At 37.4% G+C, this 12,040-nt stretch overlaps 1 protein-coding gene across 2 annotated transcripts in view; it reads right to left on the bottom strand.

The window, feature by feature from the left end:
• The window catches only part of LOC127624828 (nuclear receptor subfamily 6 group A member 1-B-like), a 49,870-nt gene extending 38,299 nt beyond the window's left edge, over positions 1-11,571 (bottom strand). For both annotated transcript variants that reach the window (XM_052099779.1, XM_052099780.1), the window contains exon 1: positions 11,438-11,571. In XM_052099779.1, coding sequence (XP_051955739.1) covers positions 11,438-11,501 — 64 coding nt within the window. In that variant the 5' untranslated portion in view covers positions 11,502-11,571. The remainder of the gene's footprint in view (positions 1-11,437) is intronic.
• Between the last annotated feature and the right edge of the window lie 469 nt (positions 11,572-12,040).

Raw genomic sequence — 12,040 nt, 5'->3', positions numbered from 1 at the left:
AACACATTCATTGACATATTTTGCTTGACACACCTCTACGCTAACTGCTTTCATAGCTATTAACATATTTTTGACTTTGTGGATTTAGAACTTGGTTAACTAAAATAATACCATTACATTTTTACATAAATTAAGCTCTTTTTTTGTTACCTTCAATTCAGTAAAAAGCTAATTTTAATATTTATAGAAAAGCTGCTATGTGTCATGCATTAGGAGTGTCTGCTGCCATCTGCTGGAGAAAAAAAAACATGACAACAATTTGACAATTTCATGGTAATGTCAAGTATAGCCTATAGGTGGCCTCAGTTTCCCCCTTATTGTTAAATGTCAATAAATGGTGTCTGTATCCCAATGCTGTAACTTAATTTATAGATATAATCACAACTTATACAATTGGATATATAGGTGTTATAAATGACAATTATTACAATATATAGGCATAGTGGCTATATATTGTACTGAAATGGTAATCAGAAGGTTGCTGGTTTGATCCCCACAGCCACCAACATTGTGTCCTTGAGTAAGGCACTTAACTCCAGGTTGCTCCGGGGGGATTGTCCCTGTAATAAGTGCACTGTAAGTTGCTTTGGATAAAAGCGTCTGCCAAATGCGTAATCCTGTTATACTTGACTCTTAAACGTGTTATTTGCGCTGCAATTTTTGCACATTTCAACATATACCTGTCTGAACATTGTACTATATTAAAAAAATATATATATTTCATTTGCACTGTAATAATTACCATGCCATTTCTACCTCATTCATTGTTAAGCACCTCCTGTATATTTTATTTACTCATTGAATTTATTTTAATATATATTATATACACATATCTATTTTGCTATTTGCAATGCTGGTTGGATGCCTCTATATTTCATTGGCTCTGTACCTGTATTTGGCACATCTTTGACAATAAAGATGAATCTAATCAAACCGGTCTAGTGCTCAAATGTACAGTCAAACCTGACCATTACGTTACAAAGAGAAGACTTTTAATATCATTTATTTTGCAAACACCATTCAATAAAAAAAGGGTTTTGTTATCAACCATGGAACACTTCCACATTCAGGACAAAGGTGGATATCTAAAGTCCATAGTTAAAATTGTCTATTCAAGATTTTACCTTTAAAATCAGTAATTTTAGATGATAGAATCTTAAGGGATTCACCCAAAGTGACATTACTGTTACTTTCACCCGTGGAACACAAAAGGAGATATTCTGAAGAATGCTCAAGCTGCTCTATTCCATACAATGACAGCATCCAGTGGTCAGGGGCTTTCAAGCTCCAAAGAGCACCATGGAAATAAGCAGCTTAAACATTCTGCCTTAACATGTCCTTGTGTGTTCGCCAATGGACGGAAAGTTATTCTGGTTTGGAACATGAGTAAATAATGACAAACTTAACATTTTTGGGTCAGCTATCCCTTTACATTTCTTTAGTAAAAGGGTGCTCAAGCGTTTCAGCCATTATTTTCATTTTTCCCGCACTGTAATGAATGTTTGACTCTTCAAACTGCCGGTGCTTTTCAAAGCAGTTCATTCTACCATTCAGACCATCAAGAGAGTTTTACCACAAAGCCTCTTCTCTTTCTTAAAACAACACTTTCTTTCTCATACACACACACACACACACACACACACACACACACCCATCTGCCCAGTCATCTCATTTCTATCTCTCAGGACCCGACCTCTGTGACCTCTTCAGAAGCCGCCACGTGTGTGTGTGTGTATGAATGTGATCTCTTCGGATTGCTAACAGCTGCCGATTTTTGATCTGCCACACGCATGGCACCCCAACACACTCCAGCAATCCATGGCATATGGTTGAACGGAACACACACACACACACACACACACACACACACACACACACACACACACACACACACACACACACACTCCGCCAACCACAGCCTCCTCAATGATAATCTAATATATTTGGAGGTGGACCGTTGGTATTGAACTACAGTAGCAACTCACCGTCTGGCTTCTGTGCCACACACACACACACACACACACACACACACACACACACACACACACACACACACACACACACACACACTCTCACTCTCACTCTCACTCTCACTCTCACTGTAGCTCTCCTCCAACCAATTTACTTCATTGAAAAAGTTAATCCCATTACTAATTAATATAATTTCAATTACCGTATGTTTATATTTCTCCCTTGTTCATTGTCGCACACAGGACATTCACTCAGCACCACAAGTTTCTCTCTTAAAATGACTCGTTGGGTGCTGCACACCATTCAGTCATCACAAAAAGCCAACAGACATACTGTACATATGACTGTAATTCAGGTTTTAAATATATTCTTTATAAATAACTTCATTTAAAACTGTCGAGCCAAAGTTATGAATATAAAAGTAATCAAACGTACATTTAGAAACTTCAATCAGACATCAAGACTTATAAATGTAATTCATTACACTACTTAAACTGACTTAAAAAAATGTAAGTTGATTAGAGTAACTAATTACTTTGTATTCAGATTACATCTAAAGCTGCTGGGAACCTTATACTTGGTACATTATGAAAATATTCCTTAAAAAAAAAAATGTGAATGCTTGTTGAGTATCGTGTAAGCGCAAACAGAGAGAAAGTTTCAAGTAAGTTTGTTGCACGCAGATCTACTGAACATAAGATTCGATATGCGAATGGCATTGTACCGCACGTGATGCAATGCGATAATCACTCCTGTTTATGATCAACAAAGCAAGTTGCTGTAAACATACTGTACGAGCACGCTACGTCAGAGCTATATAGTTTTTCCGCCGTTTATGTCACCGCATTTTCATATCGCTCCCACATATTACAGCACCTTTGACAAGAAAGGCAGAAACAGCAAGAATACTTCATGTAAATTGCTTCGAGAACTACTCTGGGTTAAGAGAACCTACTGCAGGGAGAAGAGAAACATTTAAACACCTGTTACATCAGTCAGCTCCATCTCTCTGAAGAGCCATCTGAACTGTATAGATTTCTCTGACATATGAATCAGTCAGTTTGGTAAATATTAATACGTTAAATATTTTAAGTATGTAAAAATATGTATAAATAATATAGTAATTTAAATACTATAATATTAAGAATATACATACATAAAAATAGTGTTTTTTATCTTTAACGTATATAATATATATATGTATATATATTATAGTCGCTTATAGTCATATATATTATAAGCAACTTCGCTCTCAGAATTTCATCTGTTAACATTTTTCACTTTGTCAACATTAAAAGGCCATTTCATGTAACTGGTGAGTATTGACTTAGGTGATGGTTCATGGTAAAACCTTTAGGACGTTCTTTCTTCCATGGAACACAAAAGGGGATGTTAGGGAGAATATAAGTTTCAGTCACCATTCACTTTCATTGTACAGAAAATGAATCAATATACAATGACAGTGAACGGTGACTGGAACTAACATTCTACCTAAAATGATCTTTTGTGTTCCACAGAAGACAGTATACAGGCTTGAGGTTAATGACAGAAATGTCATTTTTCAGCACATGCAAAGAATTTAAGCAATATCACACGAGCAAGAGTGTTCAATGAACATGTAAATTAAACAGAAATAAGGAAAAACTGTGTTCGGTCATAAAAACGCATTTGTGCATGGAACTACATTCTTACGTGACGGATCAGAATCTGACGTTGCTGGTTCAAAATAAATGATGCATCCAAGCCTCCGTTAGTAATTCAAAAATGCAACTTCAGAAATAGTATCACGGCTTGAGCTGTTTCTAACAAGTCATTGGATAAACAAGGATGGATGGATGGATGGATGTGTGAGAGAGAGAGAGAGAGAGAGAGAGAGAGAGAGAGAGAGAGTGATGTGTGTGTGCCATCTCCTGTTGCCACTCCCAAGCAGAGATGCTGTCAGCTTTCTGAAGATCAGCTTTCTAAGTGTAAACATAGCCGTCCAAGTGGGGGTATTTCTCCCTATTTCGCAGTAGCCGGTGCGCAAGAGTCATTCATTATAGAAACCGCGATCTCCTCCGCCATTTTAAACAGTTTGTCCTCTCTAATGTGGAAAGTCTTGAGTTTGTGTAATTAATCAGTCTGTTGTGTCTCTCAGCTGTGATGAGCCTTAATCCTGAAGTTGTTAATTTAAAGCTGTTTAAAGCTATTTCCTAGCTTTAGTAGTGTTGTAGTAATACGAACGATAATGTAGTGCTGTTGTATGTAAACACTGAGTGACGCTGACTTCACGTCACCTAACTGGCTCATATTCCACACAAAAATGATCTTTTGCCACCACCTGCTGGCTAACATATGTAATGTAAACAAATGACATGTAAAGAGACACATATACAGTAGCTCTTAACACATCTGCACTGCTCTTACATTTTAGTTTAGAACAGCATGAACACAAGCGGAGTGATACACACACAGTGAAGCGTCCGAGTGATGATGGTGTGAGAACATCAGTGCTCATGGAACATCTCTCGTCCAATCAGATTCGAGGAACGGAACTAACTGTGGTATATATATAATTACATCACAGCATTTGCACTTTAATGATCACACTGGGGCATGTCGCTAACTGTTCAACCAGAGATGCCAAACTTCCGGCAAAAACACGCGTCAAAATAAAAGCTCACATCAAAATAAAAGCTAGATGCCTCAAATTGAGCAACAGAAATATACACTGTATAGTATTCAATGTAATAATAATAATAATATATACAGTATAATAATAATGGTGAAAAAATTATAAGAAATAATTATTTATATTATTAAGCAATATATCACAAGCGAGAGTGCTGTTGTACTGAATAAAAGATTGCTACAAAAAATGCAATGGTATGTTGAAAGGTAATTGTTCCATTTTCACTTGTTAAAAGTTTTAAGAATACATTTCATTCGATACCATTTTGATGATGAAATTAAACCAAAATTTAAAACATAATTCTGAAAAAAAGAAAGGAAAACAGATTTTGGGAACATATAAAAAGATGTCGGTATGGCCCTACTTAAAAACACTTTTATACATACATTTTAGAAATACATACTTCATTGAGAAACACTTGAAGGAAACATGCATTTCTTTTAACTTAATATTTACATTGAAATTTAACTTCAAAACTCCATGTCATAAATGAGTTCATGAAATGTCTGTGTGTGAAGTTGTAAGTTAAGATTGACATGCTGCACTGCACCATCTTTGTGCTTCTAAGACCACTACACAGAAACACAAAAGCTTGTACCAAGAAACATTTCCAAGCATGCTTATAGGTACGTATAGAGACATATACACGCACACATTTCAACTCCAGCATCCCACCCCTCACCCTTCGAGAAAGTAAGGCTGCCCAGATGTCTTGTGTTCCACTTGGCTGATAGAAGTAGAGAAGGTCTTGGGGGTGTACAGATGTAGTAGTGATATGTAACCTGAAAATCCATTTATTTTCCATTTTGCAGGGCATCATCATTCAGATCCAAGGACATCAGATCCTAGGCAACCCCCCTGCATCTCTACTCATCTCTTCTCATATGCGTGTATGTGTGTGTGTGTGTGTGTGTGTGGTAGTAGTCGTGTTGTACACAACAAGGCTTTTTAGATCACGATCATGGTTATGTTTACGGTCTTGGTAAGGTGCTAAGACATTTTTTTTTGGGTTTCATTTTGCATCAAAATATATATTGTGCACCACGAAAGAAAGGAAACATCAGGGTTTACAACGAGTCTAAAGGTCGTACGATTTTGCCATCTTGTACCATTCGTGCGACTTTTCATGAGATTGGGTTCAACAAATCCATCTTGATTTACTGCATGAGTAGCTCCTAAAATTAAAGTTTAATGTGCAGTTTAGGATGCTGCTCAAGCTTGCTGAGGTATGAGAATGCTTAAAGGGATAGTTCACCCAACAATTATAATTCTCTCATGGTTTACGCACCTTCATGTCACCCCAGATCTGTATGACTTTCTTTCTTCTGCAGAACACAAATTAAGATTTTTAGAAGAGTATTTCAGCTCTGTAGATCTTCACAATGCAAGTGAATGGGTGCCAACATTTTGAAGCTCCCAAATCCACATAAAGGGAGCATAAAAGTAATCCATAAGGCTCAAGTGGTTAAATCCATATCTTCAGACACTATATGATGTGAGAAACAGATAAATATTTAAATATTTTTTTCTCATAAATTCTCCTCCCTGCTCTGTAGGGTGTGATATGCCCGACAAATGTGAATAACCAAAAACAGAAGAAGGAGAATGTGAAAGTGAAGCAATTCAATATGTCTTTAAACAATTTATAATACAAAAGGACTTATATATTGATGTTTCTCACACACCTATCATTATCACTTCAGAAGATATGGATTTAACCACCACATTTGTCTGGAGTACTTATTTGTTGCCCTTATGTGGATTTTGGAGCTTCAAAATGTTGGCACCCATTCACTTGCATTGTATGGACCTTCAGAGCTGAAATATTCTTCTAAAAATCTTAATTTGTGTTCAGGAGAAGAAATAAAGTCATACACATCTGGACTGGCATGAGGGTGAGTAAATGATGAGAGAAACTAAAATTGAAAGAAAATTAGGAATTTATTCATTACAAAAAAAAATGTAATATTTGAGCCTATTTTTAAGATTTAAGCATTTAAATTTCATAGCAAAATTCCATCAAATTCACTTGAATAATCTTTAACGAAATTAAATTAAACTAAAAAGTTCTGAGTGTAAGTGAATTAAAGAATGGGTATTTTTTTGACCCCTTTATTACTCTGCTTAGAAGAAGAATATAAAATAATTATTTGTGAAAGCATTGTGTCACAGCTATTATGGAATTCGATCTAAGGATATATCTTGCAAAAGTAATTATAAAGTATCTATATAATATTTCTACATTATAAAACATTCTAGAAAACCATCCAAGTCATTTATGAGGTATCTACCTGTTTGACATGTCTGTCAAGGTTTCTATGGCAACAACAGGGTCAAAACAAGGGGTCATGGAATGGCCAGGGGCAGGGGAAGGTTTATGATCCCTGTGTGTGTGTGTGTGTGGGGGGGTTAGGGGGTATAGGAAGTTTCTCATCACTGTGTTTATGGCCTGTGCGTTTGTTTATTAGTGGGGGATGGGGTAATTAACATGAAATACTATATATCAAATAAAACACACACACACACACACCTGATCGTGCAATTAGTGTGGAGTAATTTGAGAGTGTGCGTTTGTTTATTAGTGGGGGATGGGGTAATTAACATGAAATACTATATATCAAATAAAACACACACACACACACACACACACACCTGATCGTGCAATTAGTGTGGAGTAATTTGAGAGTGTGCGTTTGTTTATTAGTGGGGGATGGGGTAATTAACATGAAATACTATATATCAAATAAACACACACACACACACACACACACACCTGATCGTGCAATTAGTGTGGAGTAATTTGAGAGTGTGCGTTTGTTTATTAGTGGGGGATGGGGTAATTAACATGAAATACTATATATCAAATAAAACACACACACACACACACACACACACACCTGATCGTGCAATTAGTGTGGAGTAATTTGAGAGTGTGCGTTTGTTTATTAGTGGGGATGGGGTAATTAACATGAAATACTATATATCAAATAAAACACACACACACACACACACACACACACACCTGATCGGTGCAATTAGTGTGGAGTAATTTGAGAGTGTGCGTTTGTTTATTAGTGGGGGATGGGGTAATTAACATGAAATACTATATATCAAATAAAACACACACACACACACACACACACACACACCTGATCGTGCAATTAGTGTGGAGTAATTTGAGAGTGTGCGTTTGTTTATTAGTGGGGGATGGGGTAATTAACATGAAATACTATATATCAAATAAAACACACACACACACACACACACACACACCTGATCGTGCAATTAGTGTGGAGTAATTTGAGAGTGTGCGTTTGTTTATTAGTGGGGGATGGGGTAATTAACATGAAATACTATATATCAAATAAAACACACACACACACACACACACACACACCTGATCGTGCAATTAGTGTGGAGTAATTTGAGAGTGTGCGTTTGTTTATTAGTGGGGGATGGGGTAATTAACATGAAATACTATATATCAAATAAAACACACACACACACACACACACACACACACACACACACCTGATCGTGCAATTAGTGTGGAGTAATTTGAGAGTGTGCGTTTGTTTATTAGTGCGGGATGGGGTAATTAACATTAAATACTATACATCAAATAAAACACACACACACACACACCTGATCGTGCAATTAGTGTGGAGTAATTTGAGAGTGTGCGTTTGTTTATTAGTGCGGGATGGGGTAATTAACATTAAATACTATACATCAAATAAAACACACACACACACACACCTGATCGTGCAATTAGTGTGGAGTAATTTGAGAGTGTGCGTTTGTTTATTAGTGCGGGATGGGGTAATTAACATTAAATACTATACATCAAATAAAACACACACACACACACACCTGATCGTGCAATTAGTGTGGAGTAATTTGAGAGTGTGTGTATGAGTGTGCCCCTGTGGACGATTTTGCTGGTTTTTCGCTTGAAGTTTAAAACTTAATTAAAGTCTTTCTTAATCACTAAAATGTACTTCTCAAGTAAGAATATTAACAGTTAACTGCCCCTGGGTATTAAACGGACCTACAACCCCAATTCCAAAACATTTGGGACAGTATGTAAAATGCTAATAATAGCAAAAATGAGTGATTTGAAAATTATAATCACCCTTTGCTATATTGAAAGCTCTACAACTACACTTTTTATGATAATTTAACCTGTGAATTTCATTTTTTTAATTTATTTTTGTTTTATTTATACCGCAATTTCAAATCAGATGATGGCAACACGCTCCAAAAAAAGTTGGGACAATTGAGTGTTTAACACTGTGAAACATCACCATTTCTTCTAATAACTCTTATTATGCATTTGGGCACTGAAGACACAAGTTTGTTAAGTTTAGAAAGTGGAATTGTCCCCCATTCATCCATTATGTAGGTCTTTAGCTGTACAATTGTACAGAGTCTTCATAGCCATATGATGTGCTTAATAATGCCCCACACATTCTCAATTGGAGACAGGTCCGCACTGCAGGCAGGCCAATCTAGCACCTGCACTCTCTGCTTCACAGCCATGATCTTGTAATCAGGGCAGTATGTGGTTTGAAGTTGTCCTGCTGGAAAATGCAGGGATGTCCCTGGAAATGACAGTGCTGGATGGCAGTATATGTTGCTTCAAAACTTTTACATATGTGTCTGCATTCATGGTGTCCTCACAGATGGGTGAGTTACCCATACCATGGGCACTGACACACCCCTGACCCATACAGACACTGGCTTTTGGACCTGATGCTGACAACAGCTTGGATGGTCCTTTTCCTCTTTGGCCCGGTTAACACGACAGCTGTGTTGAAAATTTGAAATGTGACTCTTCAGACCAAAAAAACACAGTTCCACTGTTCTACTTCCCATCTAAGATGAGACCGAGCCCAGAGAAGTCAGCAGCGCTTCTGAACAGTGTTGATGTACGGCTTCTGCTTTGCATTGTAAAATGGTGAATATAATTTACAAATCACTCATTTTTGTTTTTATTAGCGTTTCTCATAATGTACCAACTTTTTGGGAATTGGGGTCATAAACACACATTGACATCTTTCTATCTCTCTCTAAAACACTTTTTCCACTCAGTGAGGTCAGTGAGAGGAGAGAGGTCATACAGAAGTGAAAGGTCAAGGCTGTCTACAGTTGTTTTCTGGTATGTGAAGTGATCAAGCAGAGTTGCCATAGCAATGCAGATCAGTTAGACTTAATATAACTGATGAACTGATGAGCTAATCAGCTAATCGAAAGTTCATATGTCACATACAGCATTTGCATTGTGCTGTATTTGTAGTTTATACTACAATGTATTACAATATTGGCCCTGGCTTAAATCCATCCATCCATCCATCTTCAACCGCTTATCTGAAGTCGGGTCGCGGGGGCAGCTGCTCCACCAGGGGGACCCAAACTTCCCTATCCCGAGCCACTTTAACCAGCTCTGACTGGGGGACCCCGAGGCGTTCCCAGGTCAGTGTGGTGATGTAATCTCTCCACCTAATCCTGGGTCTTCCCCGAGGCCTCCTCCCAGCTGGACGTGCCTGAAACACCTTCCTAGGGAGGCGCCCAGGGGGCATCCTTACCAGATGCCCAAACCACCTCAACTGACTCCTTTCGACGCAAAGGAGCAGCGGCTCTACTCCGAGCTCCTCACGGATGACTGAGCTCCTCACCCTATCTCTAAGGGAGAAGCCCGCCACCCTTCTGAGGAAGCCCATTTCGGCCGCTTGTACTCGTGACCTAGTTCTTTCGGTCATGACCCAGCCTTCATGACCATAGGTGAGGGTAGGAATGAAAATTGACCGGTAGATCAAGAGCTTTGCCTTCCGGCTCAGCTCTCTTTTCATGACAACAAATACTGTAAATAAATAATAATAAGCCTTTACAACTTTCCAATCCAATCTTCAAAATTACCAAATATGTTTGTTATTTTCTGTAAATAATTGTTTTTATACTTATGTAAACCAACAGCAATCATTCATTTCGATAACACGCAAAATGATAAACGAATCTCTGATGACCAGTACATCTGATCCACTCAGCGGGTCAGAACATGAGCTTGATCTACTACACCACTCACCAGTGATCAATTACACCGGTCTCAATCTCTCTCTATAATGTCACATTGTGAAATATAAATATTAAATATAAATATAAAGCAACATCCTTCCATGGCCCTCAGCATTTAACAGCACATCCCCTCAAATCCTTAAATATGCTTTATTTCAATGCAAACACAATATTCAGAGCATTTTTGTCTTTAGAAATTATTTGAGTTTTACAACTGGATGGAAAAGAAGCATTTTACATTTCCCAGATTCAATAAGAATTTGACCACTAATTTCACAACTTTTTTAAGGGGGAGAAATGGTTGTGGCCTCCATTGATTTGTTTTACAAAAACACAGTGGATTAAAAACATTACAGCTCGTTGTTTGTTGTCCATTGACGTTTTGTTCAAAGTTCAAAAGTTCATCTTTTACGATTCCTGGAGGACATGCATATCAAACATTCCTCACCAGTGCTTTAAAAACCTCACTGTCCCCTGTCCAGCTCTAGAGCACCATTCATCACCATGCAAGAGATCAACAGTCATACAAATACTACATTAAAGATCGCATTTTACAAGTTGCTTTAACAAGACTTACAAAAAGGATTCTTGGAAAAATGCCAAACATTTTTTGCGTAAACAATCTTTGACTGAATTATCACCTCATGCATGTAAAAACAATATGCAGTATTTAATGAAAGCACCTTATAATTTATCTGTGCCTGAGCAACAAAAACTCACCGCTGGTCATTAACTTGCCCCGTCTGGAGAAGTCAAATCCCTTGGGTTGGTTCTCCACCTCCATCCTTCAGCAGATGAGTACAGAGCGTCTCTCCGGTCCGGCAGCAACTTCGCACTGACCTCAGAGCTCCGCGTGAAAACACTTTTGGTTGTGGTCACGTGACGTCACGCCCCAATTTGACATTTGGGACTTGAAGTCCAACCAGTTAAGATAGATAGATAGATATATAGATAGATAGATAGAGAGATAGATATTCTCCTTCAAGGCCTTCTGCTGCCCCCTTGCGGTTAAGTACTGCAATACATTTGATTAGGATTGTCATCGTGCCTTTGTAGTATTGTGGCCTTTGGAGAAATCAGTGTGCCAAATAATAAAATAACAAAAATATATAATACATTTATGTCAATATGTCTTTAAATAAATAAATAAACCATTAAATGTGCCAATAAATATGTAAATAACATGTCACATCTTTTTTTGGACTGATGAATTTATTGACGGATTTGATGATTCATATATTTATTGAGACTATATATATTTATCGACACATTTCATAGTTTATTTATTTATTAAAAATGTAATGACATATTTACTGATGCGTT

This window comes from Xyrauchen texanus, chromosome 31 (genome assembly GCF_025860055.1).
Source record: "Xyrauchen texanus isolate HMW12.3.18 chromosome 31, RBS_HiC_50CHRs, whole genome shotgun sequence".
NCBI lineage: Eukaryota > Metazoa > Chordata > Actinopteri > Cypriniformes > Catostomidae > Xyrauchen > Xyrauchen texanus.
This window is presented reverse-complemented; position numbering and strand designations above follow the sequence as displayed.